This window comes from Arvicanthis niloticus, chromosome 20, assembly GCF_011762505.2.
Source record: "Arvicanthis niloticus isolate mArvNil1 chromosome 20, mArvNil1.pat.X, whole genome shotgun sequence".
Lineage (NCBI taxonomy): Eukaryota > Metazoa > Chordata > Mammalia > Rodentia > Muridae > Arvicanthis > Arvicanthis niloticus.
The window spans coordinates 50,208,434-50,225,871 of NC_047677.1; the positions used below are offsets into that span (position 1 = coordinate 50,208,434).

Consider the following 17,438-nt stretch of genomic DNA (forward strand, 5'->3'; position numbering starts at 1 on the left):
TTTTGCTAAAACCTGTCTGTAGTCATCTTTCAAAAGAGGAGAAAGGTATAATAATTTATTTCATTATAAAAAAACCTGCAAGTATTTCAGAAAAGTGGCTTGTATAGGTTAAAGTTCTTTCCCATTGGTTTTCCCAATATGTCCACAATAAATCGCCAATGTTTGAAGCTTTTAGTTGGATGACTTACCCATGTTCCTACGGTAAATGGGACAAACTCAAGTAGCACAAAATAGTCACTTTCATTGGTAGCATAACCAAAATTGAAATATTGTGTTTTTAATGAATAAAGGAATATTAATGCAATTTAAATGTTCTTTTATTTAAAAGATGACTTGAGCTATATGCTGATTGCATGCCTTTTTTTTTCTTTAAGCCAGAGGATTCTCACTATGTGCCTCTGCTAGCCTAGAACTAACTTACCAGCTTAGTCTTGAACTCACCTCTCTCTCTCTGAGCCAACACACCTCCCTACATGATTACATTCTAGATACTGCTTTCCAGACAGTTTGTTTTGTTTCTCTTTTTTAAAGAGGTATTTGTCTATGTGTATTAGTGGCTTGCTTGGACGTATGTTTGTGTACTACTTGTGTGCCACAAGCCTGCCAAGTACAGAAGAGGGTGTTGGGTCTCCTGGACCTGGAGTTGTAGGTGCCTGTGGCTACAGGTTAACTGGGTTCACCTGAAAGGGGGACTTGGAATGAAGGGGAACGGAGGATGAGAAGAGATGAGGCCAAGACAAAGTTCTCCGATCAAGGCTCAAAGTTTTAATGTTCAGCTCTCAATTTAAAGGGAAAGGCCCCACCAAAACCCTTTCTGGTTTAAGCCGGAGATGGGTGGGATAATCCAATAATCCATTCTTGGTCTGGGCCAGAGAAATCTCAAGGCAAGCCCAAGTTCTGTGCTGCCAACGTGGGTAACTCCACCTAGATCCTATCACTTGGTCTGTTGTGGTAAACAAGGTCTCTCAGGCCTGCTCATGGCTGGGGGAAGGGCACATGGAGTTATGGATAGTTGATGGGAATTGAACTTGTTCTTCTGAAAACAACAAATGCTCTTAATTGCTGAGCCATCTCTCTAGCCCCACGTATGTTTTGTTTCCAAGACAGGCTCTCATTTTGTAGATCAGGTTAGCCTCCAAAGTGCAAGGATCCTTCTGCCCCAACCTCCCTATTGCCTGGGTGGTTGAGTAGGTACAATCTAACTTTTCCTTTCTATTTGTTCATTTAGAGACTAAACCTAAAGCATACATCAGGCTGTCCAGGTATCCTCTAGGTAGCCCACTCTGACCTTGAATTTGTCTTCTAGTCAGAATTCGGGGACTAACTCTGTGAACCATTCCTGCTCTTATTCTAATTACTCACTTTGTATCCCTTTAAACGTTTAAGGATACTTAGTATTTTTCGAGCACCAGGGAAAGAGAAGCTTACTGGCTCTGACTTGAGCCCATTCAATTCTCATCTCCCCATGCAGTTCCAGGACATTGGACATTGCCAGAGACTCATGAATAAAATCAACTAACTGGAAACAAACAAACAAACAAACAAACAAAAACCCCTTGCTTCAAGCTAGTGTCTGAGAGAGGGAGGCACTGTCTTAAGACTGGCATTCTCTCAGTCTGCCCACTCCACAGTCTGTACTGATGACTAGAATATCTTCAGTGTCCTCCTAAAGGCCCAAACCTCACCCAGCGTTTTATATTCACCTTCATTCTTTTGGCACATCAGCTCCATGCAGTTTTTGCAAGGTCCTTGCAATTTTGTTTCTTTTTTGAAAATCCTTGAGACAACTCCCTTGGAAACAGAAGGGCAATTCTTTCTTCTGGAGGGATGGGAGGGAGCAGTGCCTTACTGAAATTCCTGTCTTGGGATCACAAAGAACTAGATACTGTGTATCAGGGAAGGCAGACACAGTTCTCAGTATTTTCTGCTGAGCTAGGCAGTCTGGCCTTCTCAGACCTACTGCGGTGGGCAGCTAGCAGGGCGTGCCCAACCCACCTTTCAACTCAGGCACCTCTGATCTTCTAATTACTATATATTCCCAAACCTCTTTTAGTACCAAATCCTCTCTTAGGAATAGAGGATAGAAATCTTGTGAAAGGTCATTTTTAATGTAAATAAACAAACAAACAAATAAATAAAACAACACACACACAAGATACCCCCTAATCCTCCCACAGTACCCACCCATTCCTAACTTCTTTTTGCAGCGTGGACAACAATAGAGAACTACAACTCCCAAAAAGGACTGCGCTCGCCACTGGCTTTGAGACCAATGGCCGTCTGGCACGTGATCGGCTGGTCTAATCAGGGACTGGTTGGGTAGGCTTTGTCTACGACCCCGGGCGCCCGCCTATCTCCCGCCCCCAGCCGCGCGAACGCGCGCCCCGCCCTGCGCGCCTTCCCTCCTGCGCTCGCCGGCCTCTTCTGCCTCTTAGAATCTTCCTGCGGTCGTGCTCGCATCTCGCTGCTGCAGCCTCCGGGGCTACGTTCCATCCTTTCAGTCTGAGACCGGCCCAGAAGAAAAAAAAAAAAAAACAAAACCCAAAACCTTAATTATCTTTTCTCGGTACCTATATTGGAACCATCGAAAAAATTTATTACAGTAAAGCCTAGCCATGAGGGAAATCGTGCACATCCAGGCCGGACAGTGTGGCAACCAGATCGGTGCTAAGGTAAGGATTTTAAAATCTTAGCTGAAATATGTAAGGATGAGAAATAATGTGTTAGTCATGAGCAATGTTCACGGGGCGTTTGCATTCTCCACCGGTCAGATTTGGCCCCTCAAAGTTTTGCACGTATATGACCCATATTTGTAGCTAGCGCTCTGATATTGAGAAATAAGGGGATGTTTTTCGTGGCACATTTTCGGGAAGCTATTAAAAGAGCCTTTTGAGTTTAGGAAAAGGAGAGGCTGAGGGACTGTAAAGAGCTGGTCTTAAAAGGGGTTTTCTAACGGTTCGAGGATTGGAGGGATGCGGAAACGATCGGAGACAAAGCCGAGGCGAGGTTTTCCCCTTGCGCCACCCCCACCCCGCCTAGAGGGCCCTACTGGAACAGAATGGAGGGGGAAGGGGCGAGGTTTGGCGGGCAGCTGCAGAGGTGCCCAGGTGCGGATTACCTCTCAACAAAGACTTGGAGACTCCCTTCCTTGACCCCGCCATCCCAAGGCATTTTTAAAGATAATGATTCTGTACGGGCCTACTTTTACTTTTCATTGCCCTTATAAGAGATCTTAGGGTAGCAGTAGGGAAGTGTGAGGTTTTCAAGTATGTGATAGAGTGTCGGGGAGACTAAGGAGAGAGAAAGGAGGGAATAAAGATCGGAGGCCTTGGGGCTTTTTTTTTTTTTTTTAATTTTTTCCCTCTCTGCGCGCGCCACTACAGTCTAGCTGGGGGATGGGGAGGGAGGAAGTGTGGCCGCTAAATTGTAGCCGAAGGGTGGGACCCTTTGGGGGCGGGGCTGGAGCCCCTGGCGCGCAGGGACAATGCGGCCCCGGCCCGCGGGGGCGTACTGGCCCCGCCCCTCGGGCGAGGCCCCGCCCTCATTGCTCCCGCCTTTGTGGTTTGCTGGAGGAGCGGCCCGCCACCGCAGTCACGTGGAGCGCGTAAGGGGTGGGCGACTGCAGTGGCCGCACCTTTCTCCCCCAACCCTCTTTTGTGCTGGCCTGGAAGGGCGGTGCCTGGCTTCAGGAGCCATTCTGGGTGCTGAGCCAAGTAGGTGGGCACCAATCCGCCCACTTAGATGCTTACAACCCCCGGCCTTTTGAACCATCCTTCACTCGTCCTGCCCACAAAGGTTGTAACCTTCCAGGGCGTAGGTTCTCTGGAGGTTCGGCAAGCAGATAACGGGATTGCAGTGTCTACACCTCAGCCTCGTTTGAACATGTCTGGAATTGAAATGAGGGGCGGGAGGCATCCCTTAGGACTTGAGCCATTGAGGCCTCATTGCTCTTCCTTGTGCAGTTCTGGGAGGTGATAAGCGATGAACACGGCATCGACCCCACCGGTACCTACCACGGTGACAGCGACCTGCAGCTGGACCGAATCTCTGTGTACTACAATGAAGCCACAGGTGAGGGCAGTTATCCCCTCCTAACACTTCTCCCTGCCCCTCTATTGAGACAGGGACCTCATTCATCACTGGCTTTCCTGGAACTCACATAGATGGGTCTACCTCCCGTGTGTTGTGTTTTAAGGGCAGCACCACCACGCCCTGTTTTTCCACACTTTTAAATATGTTACCCCTCTGCATGATTCCCATTTTTTCCCTGTAGACACCATAAAGGGCTAAAGATTAGCTCTACTGCCACCAGGTGGTAGTGCCTGGAATGACAACTTTGATGATTGGCCCCAAATTTGAGCTATTTCATTGCTGGTTGATCAAACATCTACTTGAATCCCTGTAGGTGGCAAGTACGTCCCTCGAGCTATCTTGGTGGATCTAGAACCCGGGACTATGGATTCCGTTCGCTCAGGTCCTTTTGGCCAGATCTTCAGACCAGACAACTTTGTCTTTGGTGAGTTATGTGGAACGGGTTCCTGTGTTCCCGATGGAATTATTTCAAACGTTGAAAGATTAAGAGTATCGTGTTTCTCCCATATCTTAGTGATTAAGCTTTTTAAAAAAAATTTTTCCCCTCACTACATTCCAGGTCAGTCTGGGGCAGGCAACAACTGGGCTAAGGGCCACTACACGGAGGGAGCTGAGCTGGTTGACTCTGTCTTGGATGTGGTTCGGAAGGAGGCAGAGAGCTGTGATTGCCTGCAAGGCTTTCAGCTGACCCACTCCCTGGGTGGAGGCACGGGCTCTGGCATGGGTACCCTGCTCATCAGCAAGATCCGAGAAGAATATCCTGACCGCATCATGAATACCTTCAGTGTGGTGCCCTCACCCAAAGTGTCTGACACCGTGGTTGAGCCCTACAACGCCACCCTGTCTGTCCATCAGTTGGTGGAGAACACGGATGAGACCTACTGCATTGACAACGAGGCCCTCTACGACATCTGCTTCCGTACCCTCAAGCTCACCACGCCAACCTACGGAGACCTGAACCATCTAGTCTCAGCCACCATGAGCGGTGTCACCACCTGCCTCCGTTTCCCCGGCCAGCTTAACGCCGACCTTCGAAAGCTGGCTGTCAACATGGTGCCGTTCCCCCGTCTCCACTTCTTCATGCCTGGCTTTGCGCCTCTCACCAGCCGCGGAAGCCAGCAGTACCGGGCCCTCACGGTGCCTGAACTCACCCAGCAGGTCTTCGACGCCAAGAACATGATGGCCGCCTGTGACCCGCGCCACGGCCGGTACCTCACAGTCGCGGCTGTCTTCCGTGGACGGATGTCCATGAAGGAGGTGGACGAGCAGATGCTCAACGTGCAGAATAAGAATAGCAGCTACTTCGTGGAATGGATCCCCAACAACGTCAAGACAGCCGTCTGTGACATCCCACCACGCGGCCTCAAGATGGCAGTCACCTTCATTGGAAACAGCACAGCCATCCAGGAGCTCTTCAAGCGCATCTCAGAGCAGTTTACGGCGATGTTCCGCCGGAAGGCTTTCCTCCACTGGTACACAGGTGAGGGCATGGACGAGATGGAGTTCACCGAAGCCGAGAGTAACATGAATGACCTCGTCTCTGAGTATCAGCAGTACCAGGATGCCACCGCCGAAGAGGAAGAGGATTTCGGAGAGGAGGCAGAAGAAGAGGCCTAAGGCAGAGAGCCCTGCATCACCTCAGGCTGCTTAGCTCCCTCAGCTTTCTCCAGCTGCCCTTTGTCCTCCCGTTTCTTTCTGCTGCCTCTGTCCTGTTTTTGTTTCGTTTTGTTTTCTCATTGGGGGTTAAACAGTGCCTGGCACATGTCAGGCACTCAATAAATATTTGTTTGTGGAATGTCTCCTTTCTTTCTCTTTACACTCTGACAAACTTAGATCTCTAACATTCTGGGTGTTACCCTGTGCTGCTTCCTCCTGGTACCTTTTTTTTTTTTTTTTTTTTTTTTTATAACTGTCCAGTCAATATTCTTCCAATAGGAACCTGAGTTCTCCAAATCTTGTGTAAAACCCAGTCCAGTTCTGAGAACTCAGTAACCATCTTAAAGCTAAGTAGTGGATCAGGGAAAGGTGAGTAGGAGGGCTACTAGGTAGAGGTCAGCAGGAAGAGAAGGGTGGAGTTTTCCAGTCAGGGCCATTTAGACACAGGAATCCACTAAAGCGGGCCTTCTCCCCCCTCCCCCCTTCATCTCTCAGCCTCAGGAGAGGTATTAACAGTATTATCTCCATTTATATCTTCCCAGCTGTCCCAAGCCAAATCTGCCATTGGAGGTGTCTTCCCTGTATTGCTCATCCTTTGGTGCGTGGGGATTGGGGGTTGCAGCAGGCCTTGGTCTCTGAACACCAATTCCTGCCTAACCCTCACACTTGGGAAAGTATGCTTCCACCACGGGGTGTTTTAGACACTCCTCAGGGGGGAGGTTAACCTTTGAACCTTTGTCCCAATTTTCCTCCTGCCCTTGGTTTGGTCATTTCCTTTCTATTTTGTGTTGAACTTGGCTTTTTTTTTTTTTTCCATATTGAAAAGACAACATTGCCCCAAGAGCCAAAAATAAATGGGAATTGGAAAAAAAAAGGTGTGAGGCTGTGTGCTCATTCAGCAGTAGGTAAAGTTGGTCCCAGGTTGTTCCCAAGGTCATTGGATGTCACAAAACTTCTAACTTAAATTCTAAGCAAGCTACAAGAGCCAGCCACATTTTAATTTTGGATTTTTTGTGGTAGTGAGCATTGATCTATGTGCTGGGCAAATGCTGTCCCTGAGCTTGTATCCTGACAAATGCTGTCCCTGAGCTTGTACCCTGAGGGTCTTTTCAATGAAGTGTGTACTTTGCCCAGGCTGGTCCTAAGTAGGTGATTGATTCCTCTGCCCTTGCCTCCAATACCTTTGATATTACATGTGGCATGCCTAGTTTCAGAAGTGGGGACCACTGAGTGACATCCCCAGTTATCCAGGGGAAAGCACATCTGGTTAGACGTTCAGCAGAGGGTTATGGGTTCAAAAGCTGCCCACAATCCTGGAAACAGTCCCTCACAACCATCAACCCTCCAGCATATCCCACATCCCTCTGGGGTTAACTTGTGACCTGTAGTCACACTATTGAGACTTGCTCAGGCTGGATTCCCTGTTAACACTAGGCTGAAGCTTCCACACCTAGTGCGATAGGTCTGGATTTAATATGTAGAGCACGGTGTTTGAGGGCTACATGTGGATACAGTAGGCACCATTCCCTATAACTTGAGTTTTGTCACCAGACTCTGGCCAGTCCTGTGAGCCCAGGGAGGAGTGTAGTATCAACTTCATTGCAGGAATCTGCACAGGCAACTTGGAAAGACAAAGTTCTTGGTACCCAGGCTAGCCTGGAACTTGTCTCTTCTGCTTCCAGCATGCTGCAAACTGGTATTTTAGCTGTTAGTGTCAATACTTGATTTATTTAGCAAGGTTTTTAGGGCTATCTTTTGGTCTTGGTGAGGAAAGAAGTATAGATAACCCAGCTCAAACAGTCTAGTTTAATCAGGAAGTTAAATAGTTGGGATAGGCTGAAGGAAGATAACCAAAGTCTTGGTGCAGGGCACTGGCAATGGGCTGAGAAGGGCAAACCCTCCAAGGCAAGGCACAGACTATTTGGCAAGGAGAGACGTGCACCGTCAGGGGCCATGCTCAGGAAGGCCATGCAATGAGACAGCCTGGGCCACACATCCAGGTACACTGAAGACTGAGGGCTCACGCTGTTCTTAAAGGCTTGTTGTGATTCACCTAGGGAAAAGAAAAGATGAGACAGTGGGTGGGGGTGGGGGTGGGGGTGACCCAGCATCTGCTCTCTGTAGCATCCATTTGGAAGGATGGGTTCTGGAGGACACTGAAAAGGCTGAGGGGAGGTGGATCTCTGAGTCCAAGGCCAGTCTGATCTACATAGCAAATTCCAAATATCCATGTAGCCATAGGGACCCATCACGGAAGAGGTTGGAGGGACTAGAACTAAGCTTGCATACTCCTTAGCTCAAAGCCTAGCTCAGGCTTCATGGATACCCCAACAAACCCAGCTTGATGAAGTCTGCTTTTATATACACATGGTTTCATTTTTTAAGAAGGGTGTCCTGAGGGATGGTGATGAAATACTTGGGAGGCAGAGGTAGGCAGATCTCTGAGTTCAAAGCCAGCCTGTGGGTTTCAGAGCAGCCAGGGCTACACAAAGAGAAAGCCAGTCTCAAAACCCCAAAAGACGGGGTCTCCCTATATTGCCTCAGATGGCCTCAAACTCAGATCAGTGATCTGCCTCCTGAGTGCTGAGATTAAGCTTTAAACAAACACCCAGCTGCACGTTATTGTGGTTTGCCCAACACTGCCTTAAGTACTCTGCAAACAATTTCCCAACACCCTAGCAAGGAGGGTAGTTAAGCCAATTTGGGGTTTTTTGGCTTTTTAAATTTTTCTGAGACAGGGTTTCTCTGTGTAGTCCTGTGCTAGAACTTGTTCTTTGACCACACTGGTCTCAAACTCAAAAGACCCTCCTGCCTCTGCCTCCCGAGTGCTGGGGTGCCACCATGGCCAGCTTTTTTTGTCTGTTTGTTTTTGTTTTGTTTTTTTGAGACAGGGTTTCTCTGTGTAGCCCTGGCTGTCCTGGAACTCACTCTGTAGACCAGGCTGGCCTCGAACTCAGAAATCCTCCTGCCTCTGCATCCCAAGTGCTGGGATTAAAGGCATGTGCCACCACCGCCCAGCTATGGCCAGCTCTTTAATATAATTTTAAAACGATGCAATCCATCACAGGTCACTTACTGTCAGGGGGCTGTGATTTACATCATTCCGACATTTGCTATAACTCACAGATGGGTAAACGCCAGGGAAATGATGACATGCCAGGAAGTGAGACAATTCTTTGCTCTCCTCTGGTGCCCAGGCACACAGGCTACAGAAGGCTGGCCTGACTGATGCTCTGCTTCCCAGCCATGGGGAATACATCATTTAGCATGTTGGAGATAGTCCTTTTGTGTGTGCACGTGCACTTGTGTGTGAAGGGCAAAGGATAATTTTTGGCTGTTGTTCCCCAAGCATTCTATGTTCTCAGGGTCTCTCACTGGCCGGGAACTAGCCAAGCAAGGACCTGACATGGGTTCTGGGAATTGAACTTAACTTCATGGGCTCCCGGATGCCCATTAAGCACTCAGCCTACTGTGTCACACAGCTTAGGTACTCAGTAACACACACACTTTGCATCCCCTCACCTGGGAGATGCTGACGCCTGTGAGTCTCTCCACACTCTCTGGCAGGCGGCTTAAGATGTCCAGTACTTCTCCAGTAACTTTGGATGCCCCCATGGTTCCGCTTCCACTAGACACCAGCGTAATCTTATTGGCTGAGGTCAGGGGACCACTGATTTCTTCTGCCACCTGGTAGGCAGAGATAGCTATGACCACACCATCCATCAGATTCACCCCACAACTTCTTCGGTCCTGCCTTATATCTGGTATCCCTAATGACTCCCTTAGTCACTTAACTTCACCTTATACCCCTCCTCTCAGAGTTCCACCCATCTCCAGACCTGGGGCAGTTTCTCCAGAAGCATGTCCAGCTGAGCGGCCTCCTGATACATCTGGAAGGCTTCTGCCTTCTTGGCCATTTGCTCAGCCTCGGCACGAGCACGGGCCCCTATGGCAAAGGCCTCAGCTTCCCCTCGCATCTGTAGAGGGTACAGGGCAGACAACTCATTAAGGATACCAAAATTCTGAGGCCAACAAGACTCATGGTAAAGGCGCTTTTTGCCAGTAAGGCCAACAATCTTACTTAAAATCTCCAGGAGATCTGACCTCCACACTGGCAAGATTCACCACCTTCCCCCCCCCCACCATTGGAGGAAGAGGAGAAAGAGGAGGAGGAGGAGGAGGAACAGGAGAAAGGGGAGAAGGAGGAAGAAGAGGAGGAGGAGGAGGAGGAGGAAGAGGAGGAGGAGGACAGCAACAACAGGGTTCAGTTGTGAGTGCCTTGAATCCCAGTACGTGGGAGGCAGAGGTAGGTGGATCTCCCTGAGTTTGAAGCCATCTTGTTTATACAGTGAGTTCCAGGTCAGCCAAGGTGACACAATAATAGTCTTGCCTCAAAAATCCAAAAACAAGCAACAGAGAATAAGAAACCCTGAAAAGACCTTCCCTGTGTCAATCAGAAGCCATGCCCCAACTCACCCGCACAGACTCAGCCTCGGCTTCAGCCTGCATGATCAACTGGGCCCTGGGGACAGAAGAGAAGCGGTTCGTTACCAGGGCGCCTTTTCTGACTATGAGCATGAAGGGGCCAGGAGCTGGGTCAGGAAGGGGGCGTTACTTCTCTGCTTCCGCCAGGCGCTCCAGCCTGTAACGCTCAGCCTCCGCAGGCTTGCGCACACGGGCCTCCAGCTCCTTCTCGCGCCTGGCGATCTCCTGCTCCTGCACTGCCACCTGCTGGGCGCGCTCAACCACCTGCACCTGCACCCGCTGCTCCTCAATCTGCTGCTTCGTTTTAGCCACCTAGGGAGCAAGGGGCACTTGAGTCATAGCTGGGGAGCAGGTGGCCCGAGTCAGAGAGAAAAGCCAGCGCTATCGGTGGGGTACAACATGGAAGAGACCCAGGAAGTTGTTTTTCTGGTCAGCTCAGTTTTCTGGGTAGTGGGATCCATTTCAAGTACAGAATCAATCCAAGGCCTGGGAACCACCTTGTGGCCTTGTGACTTCTCAGAGCAGCTAGGCTAAGGACTTAGCATCAGAATGGATGAGGCTGGTACCTGCCCTCCCTGGGATGGGACAAAGCGTCCCTTTCAGGTCTTCCTCTCGAGCAACTCTCTATAGTATGAGGGTCCTGAAGGCACAGAGCCTTCGTGATCATAATCTACCTCTGAAGTCCTGTTCATGTCTCCATTTCTCTCTGCCGCCATTCTTAAGAGTAAGCCACCATCAATGCCAGCCAGGACAGCTCAATCAATACCCAGTACTGCCTTTTACACCCTGCCAGCAGATTTTTTTTTTTAATCTTTTGCACACAAAATAAGGAACAAAATAAACTCAAAAGGAAAAGTAGACTCATAGAAAGTGGCTTCCTTCCACCTCTTGCCTCAAACCTCTTTGTTCCCTTTCTAGAAGCAACTGCCATAACCAGCTTCCAGAGGTCATGTGTATTCAAACTTCTCTCTCTCTCTCTCTCTCTCTCTCTCTCTCTCTCTCTCTCTCTCTCTCTCTCTCTCTCTCTCCTCCTCCTCCTCCTCCTCCTCCTCCTCCTCCTCCTCCTCCTCCTCCTCCTCCTCCTCCTCCTCTTCTTCCTCTTCATCTGGCTTTTCCAGACAGGGTTTCACTATGTAGCCCTGGCTATCCTGGAACTCAACTGTAGACCAGGATGGTTTCAAACTCAGAGGCCAACTGCCTTCTTAGTGCTGAGATTAAAGGCATGTGCCACCACCCATCTCTAAATATTTATCTATTTATGCATTTTATGTATATGGGTGCGTTGTCTGTACATCTGCATACTAGAAGAGGGCACTGAATCTCATGGGAGTATGGTTATGGTATGTGAGCCACCATGTGGTTGCTGGGTATTGAACCTGGGACCTCTGGAAGAGCAGCAGTGCTCTTAATCTCTGAGCCATCTCTCCAGCTTTTTTTTTTTTTTAAAGTAGGGTGTTGTCCTGAGTTCGAGGCCAGCCTGGTCTACAGAGTGAGTTCCAGGACAGCCAAGGCTACACAGAGAAACCCTGTCTCGAAAAAACAAAACAAAAACAAAACAAAACAAACAAACAAAAAAAAGGTAGGGTGTTGTCACTCTGTAGAACCTTAAAAGTACAGAATCCAAGCTGGCTTCAAATTTGATGTGATTTTGAACTAGCTAAAATGCCTCAGGGCATAAAGGCATCCATCTCCAAGCCTGACTACCTGAGTTTGAGCCTGGGGGAACCACATGATAGGAAAGAGCTGGCTTTTGCAGCAGGTTGTCTCTGACCTGAACATACATAAATCTAATTAAATTAAACGTAATGGTGGATGGAGAAAAAGCTCAGCAGTTACGAGCACTGGATGCTCTTACAAAGGATCTGTGTTCATCACCCAGCACCTGCCTGGCATCTTACAACCATTTGATTTGTAACTCCAATTCCAGGGGATCAGATGTTCTCTCCTGACCTCCACAGGCACTGGGCCTGAACACATGCACATGGTGCAGATATAAACATGTAGGCAAAACACTCATCACATAAACACATAACATAAAAAGAAATCTTTTTTTGTTTGTTTTTCCAGACAGGGTTTCTTTGTGTAGCTCTGTAGACCAGGCTGGCCTCCAGCTCATAGAGATTCACCTGCCTGTGCCTCTCAAGTGTTGGGATTAAAGGTGTGTGCCACCACAGTGAGCATCTTTAACCCCTGCACTTTGAGGCAGAGGCAGGATTTCTGAACAGCCTAGTCTATACTTTTTTTTATCACCTACTTGATATAATTTTGTTTAAAGATACCTTTTAAGCTAGGCATGGTGGTACACACTTGTAATCCCAGCAGTAAAAAAGGCTGAAATGGGAAGACTGCTGCATGTTTGAGTCTAGCCTAGGCTACTTTGTGAGGACCCTGTCTCAAACAAGCAAGCAGGGCATGATCGTGTACAACTTTAATCCCAGCACTCCAGGGCAGAGGCAGGTGGATCTCTGTGTTTGAGGCCAGTATGGTCTACAGAGTAAGTTCCAGACCAGACAGGGCTACACAGAGAAACCCTGTCTCGAAGAACAAAAGAATACAAAACCACCAGGCAGTGGTAGTGAACACCTTTAATCCCAGCACTTGGGAGGCAGAGGTAGGTGGATTTCTGAGTTTGAGGCCAGCCTGGTCTACAGAGTGAGTTCCAGGACAGCCAGGGCTACACAGAGAAACCCTGTCTCAAAAAACAACAAAAACAAAACCCAAAAAACAAACAAACAAAAAAGAATACAAAAACAACTGATTGATGAACAACAACAACAAAAAAGAAAGCTGATGCATTAGTGTGGAACAGAAGCCAACTGTAATTCATGTCTGAACAGAGTTAACCTAACAACACACACTTTCTCCATAAGGTACTTCCTAGCCTCTAGTGCTAAGGGACTCCACAAAGCACTTCAGTACTATCTGAATCCTTTTAGTGTAAGTGTGTGTGTGCGCGCGCGCAGTACTCTCAGTCCCAAGAGTCATTTTAAACAGCAAAATCACTAACAAAACCCAGAAATGCCGTTAATGATACCCGGCGAAACAGCCAGCAGCCTGAGTGCAGACACAAGGCAGCACGTTTGTGTTTGAGCTTATCTGGAGGCTGCATCAGCCAACTAGAATTCTTCAACATTCTGCATCCAGCATACACAGCAAATGCTGCAGGCACTGACCTGCGGTTTACCCATAAATCCTGGCGAGCAGGCAGATCCTCAAATGTGCAACGCATGAATGACAGGGGCCAGCTATACCTTCTTGTAAGGTAAAGGGCCACCCGTGGCTCCCTTTCCATCCTTCAAGGCTGTTTCCTTCCTCACCTTCTCTTTTGATCACCAAAGTTTTGGGGTATCCTGTGTACATGAGAAGAGGCTTCTCTTCTGAACAGAGAGCCACAGTCTACTTCTTGATCAATCACATTTATTTATGGCCTGCCTCCCTGCCTTTCTATCTTTCTATCTGTCTATCTGTCTTGGGTTTTCAGCTGAATACTCGAGTCTACATGTATGTGTAGATATACACATGTGTGTTTGTGGAGGCCAGAGGACAGCTTACAATGTCACTCTTCCTCAGACATCAGACATCACTTGCCTTATATTCTGAGTCTCTCCTTAGGCTGAGGTTCAATGATTATGCTAACCTGGTTGATCAGTGATCCCCCAAGACTCACCTGTCTCAGCCTCCCCAGTGTGGGGATTATATGTGCCACTAGGTACTTTATCAAAGAGCTATCTTTCTAGTCCCTGCTTGAGTTTCTGTCTGTCTGTCTGTCTGTCTTGGGGTTTCAGCTGAATGTTCCAGTCTACATGTATGTGCAGATACACATACATGTACAGGTGTTTAAATTTTGAGTCCCTGCTTTAATGGCTTTTATCATACCAAGAAAAAGGGTCAAAAATGGGCTATCCTGGGGGCTGGAGAGATGGCTCAGTGGTTAAGAGCACTGACTGCTCTTCCAGAAGTCCCGAGTTCAGTTCCTAGCAACCACATGGTGGCTCACAATTATCTGTAATGGGATGCCCTCTTCTGGTGTGTCTGAAGACAGCTGCCGTGTACTCACATGCATAAAATAAATATATAAATCTTAAAAAAAACAACAACAACAAAAAAAAACGGGGTACCAGAATCAGAGCAAAGATCAAAGTCTCTCCTAATACAAACGAGAAATGGGAAGGGTCATTTGCAAGCGGCATAGACACCTGTGCTTACCTGCAGCTGATAGGCCAGGTCAGCCTGTGCTCGCCGGGTGTTGACCTCGATGTCGTACGTGGCTTTCTTCAGCTCATAGTCCCTCTGTGCCTTGGCCATTTCTATTTCACTGAGGCACTGTGCAGATACCTTCTCCTGCTTGGCCTTAGCCTCCTAGGTCAGGTTAGCGAGGAAGGCCAAAGGGTAAGGGTCTGCTCTCTGCCAGACTCTATAGCGCCACCCCCTGCTGACCCAGCTTGGCCACCCACACTCAGCTGGACCCTCCAAGCCCCCTGTGCCCTTGTCCCCTGGGAGTCTAGCAAGCCAGTGGTGACTGAGCAGCCCCATCTCCCTCACCCGTATCCCGGCATCTCTCTTGGCCTCTGCTTCCCCAATCCGAGCATCTTTTTGGACTTGTGCTGTGCGAGCTTTCCCCAAGGAGTGTAAGTAATCCTGTGGGAGAGCAAAAAAAGTCTCAGGAGGGTTTGAGACAGGATCAGGAAGGAGGAAGGACCAACTGTCTTGGCTTCTGTTTGTTTTGTGATATAAGGGTGGAGCCGGGGCAGCAGCACCCCAGGCTGGATCATTGATCTACCACTAACCACCTTCTGTTTTTTTGAGATAAGGTCTATTATACAGGTCTGTCTTGGAACTAATCTTGTAGACCAGACCGGCCTCCAATTCACAGAGATCCATCTGTCTCTGCCTCCTGAGTGCTGGGATTAAAGGCCTGCACCACCACACCAGGCTGTTTGTTTTGAGACAGGATCTCACCCTGTAGAAAGGGCTAGCCTGGAATTCATTATGTAGCCCAGGCTGGAATGGAACTCATACATAGCCCAGATGACCTACTGCTTTAGGCCCCCACCCCGGCCCCACCCCAGTGTTGGGATTATAGGTTCCAGCCACTAAGTCTGCCTCATCTGACTATTTTTACCTGGTCATCATGAATGTCCTTCAGAGTGTAGCTAACCACGCTGATACCCATGTTGACTAGGTCAGAGGAGGCCACTTTGAAAACTTGCTCTGAGAATTTCTGTCTATCCTTATAGATCTCCTACAAAGAAAGAACAGTGGGAAGAGGGGAGTCAGATTCATCATCTGTCACAAGTAAGCTGGTTTGTCATGGTCCTCTGGTACCTCTCATCCTGACACCCCAACCCAGGTCTCCTGTCCCCCAGTCCCACCTCCACAGTCATATGGGCCATGATTGCCCTCTGGTGGCCCTCCAGTGTCTCCAGGGCAATGTGGGCAATCTCCGCCTCCGTCTTCCCCAGGAACATCTGGCAGGCAGCTGCCAGCATCTCCTTGTTCTGGCCCTGGATTTTCACCTGCAGCCATAGAAGAGATAAAGGGGGATGACAGTGGAAGCAAGGAGAGGAGGAGGAAGAGCTAGGTGTCTTGGGGGCAGCGGCTGAAGGTGAGACCAGCGGAAAGACAGAGTTGAGAAGTCCACGGTCAGAGGAAACGGCCAGGAGGAAGGTGGGGGTGGGCTTTGGGGAGGAAGGCTCTGAGAGCCTCACCTGGGCAATGCCCGTGACTGAGATGGGGACCCCATGGCGGGTATAAACCTTCTCACTCTTGACATTGAGGGTCAGTGTGTTGAGAGAGATCCTAGGGGGGAAAGGAGCAGACAGTAAGAGAAAGAGTAGAGAGGAAAATGGGCTCCCCTCCCGGGGTTCGGTTGCTACCTACCTCTGGATTTGCTGAATGCAGGGTAGGACAAACACTCGGCCTCCGGCCACCATGACTGGGGGGCTCCTGCAGAACCCTGTAAGGTCACATGCATAATGTGACCATGGTTGAGCCAAAGACCATGGGGTAAAAGGTGAAAACCCATAAGAAGATTCTGGATGCTGAGGAGGGTGCATTCTATGCCTTGGAAGCTGGGAATCACAGGTGGTTTGTGGCCATCGTGGGCAGAACGTAGGGGCTGGGAAGCTGGTGCGGATGGCAGGGGGCAGAGGTCAGATTTAAAGAAGGAGGTGGGTGGTGAGTGTCACTGGCTGGGAGGAGACTTACCGGAGACCACCATGGCCTCATTTGGACCACAAGTGAAAAACATGGTTGAAGCTGCAGCTGCAGGGAATAGAAGAAAGCCTTTGCAGAGGGGAAGGGGCCCTGTGGCACTTCCTCCCCCTCCTATCCAGAGCACCGACTGCCTCTGCCACCGCCCAGTCCCTTGAGCGCCCCTGTGACAAACCTAAGATTGCCCCCAGGGACTTCTTTCTCCGTGCCAGCTGGTTCTCGCTGTCTTCCTCTCACCGCGCCCCCTAGCCCCTCCACCACACAAAGCTCTCCCGCGCCCAGGGGTCTGCAGCAATTCCGCAGCCTCCAGGCTCTTCAGTCGCCCAAGGCTCCGCCTCCCAACCCCTCTCACCTTCCGGAACGCCGATAAGCAACCCCACTGGGGTCTGGGGAAGCGCGGAGACCCGCAGAGCCCCAGAACGGGGTGGGGACTGCTCAGACACCCGGTTTAGTGGAAGCTGCACTGGCGCCCCCCACCCGGCCGCACCCTGTTGCAGCAACAAACGCGACCCCGCCCCCTCCCAACCCCTCGGTCCGCCCCTTTCCCGGCAGGCCCCGCTCGGGTCCGCAGCACTCCAGTTCTCGGCAGCCCAGGGGGATGCCAGACATTCCCCCCAACACCCCGCCTTGCTCTAAGCAGTGGCCTGGAAGCCCCGCCCTCCACTGAGGCCACGCCCTTCCACTCCGGTTCCTGAATACCCGCCGCCTGCCATGAGTAAGCAGGTTGCCACACCACTCTCTAACCGGGAAAACCGCAGACCCAGCAATGTATGACAGCATCCGGTGACCGGATATAGGTCTGTAACTCCAAGAAAGAGTTCAGGACCCAAGAAAGGGTGCGGACTGGGGACCTAGTCACATCCTCCCGCCACTTTTCCCCCCCACTTGAAATGATACACTTTGAGAACTGCTGGTAATAATGACAGGCAATCAAGTTTATTCGTGTTCACAGAACATACTAGGCGACCCCAGACAGCCGCCCTCTGACAATC

The 17,438-nt window shown here is 49.7% G+C and overlaps 2 protein-coding genes across 3 annotated transcripts; one reads left to right on the plus strand and one right to left on the minus strand.

Annotated features, from left to right (window-relative positions):
* Positions 1 to 2,393: 2,393 nt before the first annotated feature.
* Positions 2,394 to 5,887, plus strand: Tubb (tubulin beta class I). The gene is made up of 4 exons (XM_034524258.2): positions 2,394 to 2,672; positions 3,963 to 4,071; positions 4,406 to 4,516; positions 4,652 to 5,887. Exons 1-4 carry the CDS (start codon positions 2,616 to 2,618, stop codon positions 5,707 to 5,709), a joined length of 1,335 nt encoding a protein of 444 aa, XP_034380149.1. The 5' UTR covers positions 2,394 to 2,615; the 3' UTR covers positions 5,710 to 5,887.
* Positions 5,888 to 7,540: 1,653 nt separating this feature from the next.
* On the minus strand, positions 7,541 to 17,101 carry Flot1 (flotillin 1). Of its 2 annotated transcripts, none has more exons than XM_034524469.2 (13): positions 16,799 to 17,101; positions 16,441 to 16,497; positions 16,114 to 16,189; positions 15,942 to 16,032; positions 15,606 to 15,749; positions 15,356 to 15,475; positions 14,776 to 14,871; positions 14,440 to 14,592; positions 10,364 to 10,545; positions 10,225 to 10,270; positions 9,588 to 9,725; positions 9,271 to 9,435; positions 7,541 to 7,801 (listed from the first exon to the last, which is right to left on the minus strand). In XM_034524469.2, exons 2-13 carry the CDS (start codon positions 16,481 to 16,483, stop codon positions 7,769 to 7,771), a joined length of 1,287 nt encoding a protein of 428 aa, XP_034380360.1. In that variant the 5' UTR covers positions 16,484 to 16,497; positions 16,799 to 17,101; the 3' UTR covers positions 7,541 to 7,768. The 2 variants fall into 2 exon arrangements, with proteins under 2 accessions (XP_034380360.1, XP_076772901.1); XM_076916786.1 differs by lacking the exon at positions 16,799 to 17,101 and adding an exon at positions 16,622 to 16,685.
* Positions 17,102 to 17,438: the final 337 nt, after the last annotated feature.

What these genes read in the sequence shown, in the direction of transcription:
- Tubb (XM_034524258.2), top strand. Translation starts at nt 2,616, where the DNA reads ATGAGGGAAATCGTGCACATCCAGGCCGGACAGTGTGGCAACCAGATC. An exon ending in GCAACCAGATCGGTGCTAAG is followed by an intron (nt 2,673 to 3,962) that starts GTAAGGATTTTA and finishes TTCCTTGTGCAG; the next exon opens with TTCTGGGAGGTGATAAGCGA. An exon ending in ACCAGACAACTTTGTCTTTG is followed by an intron (nt 4,517 to 4,651) that starts GTGAGTTATGTG and finishes ACTACATTCCAG; the next exon opens with GTCAGTCTGGGGCAGGCAAC.
- Flot1 (XM_034524469.2), bottom strand. Translation starts at nt 16,483, where the DNA reads ATGTTTTTCACTTGTGGTCCAAATGAGGCCATGGTGGTCTCCG. An exon ending in TGGCCCATATGACTGTGGAG is followed by an intron (nt 15,476 to 15,605) that starts GTGGGACTGGGG and finishes CTTTCTTTGTAG; the next exon opens with GAGATCTATAAGGATAGACA. An exon ending in AGGACATTCATGATGACCAG is followed by an intron (nt 14,872 to 15,355) that starts GTAAAAATAGTC and finishes GCTCTCCCACAG; the next exon opens with GATTACTTACACTCCTTGGG.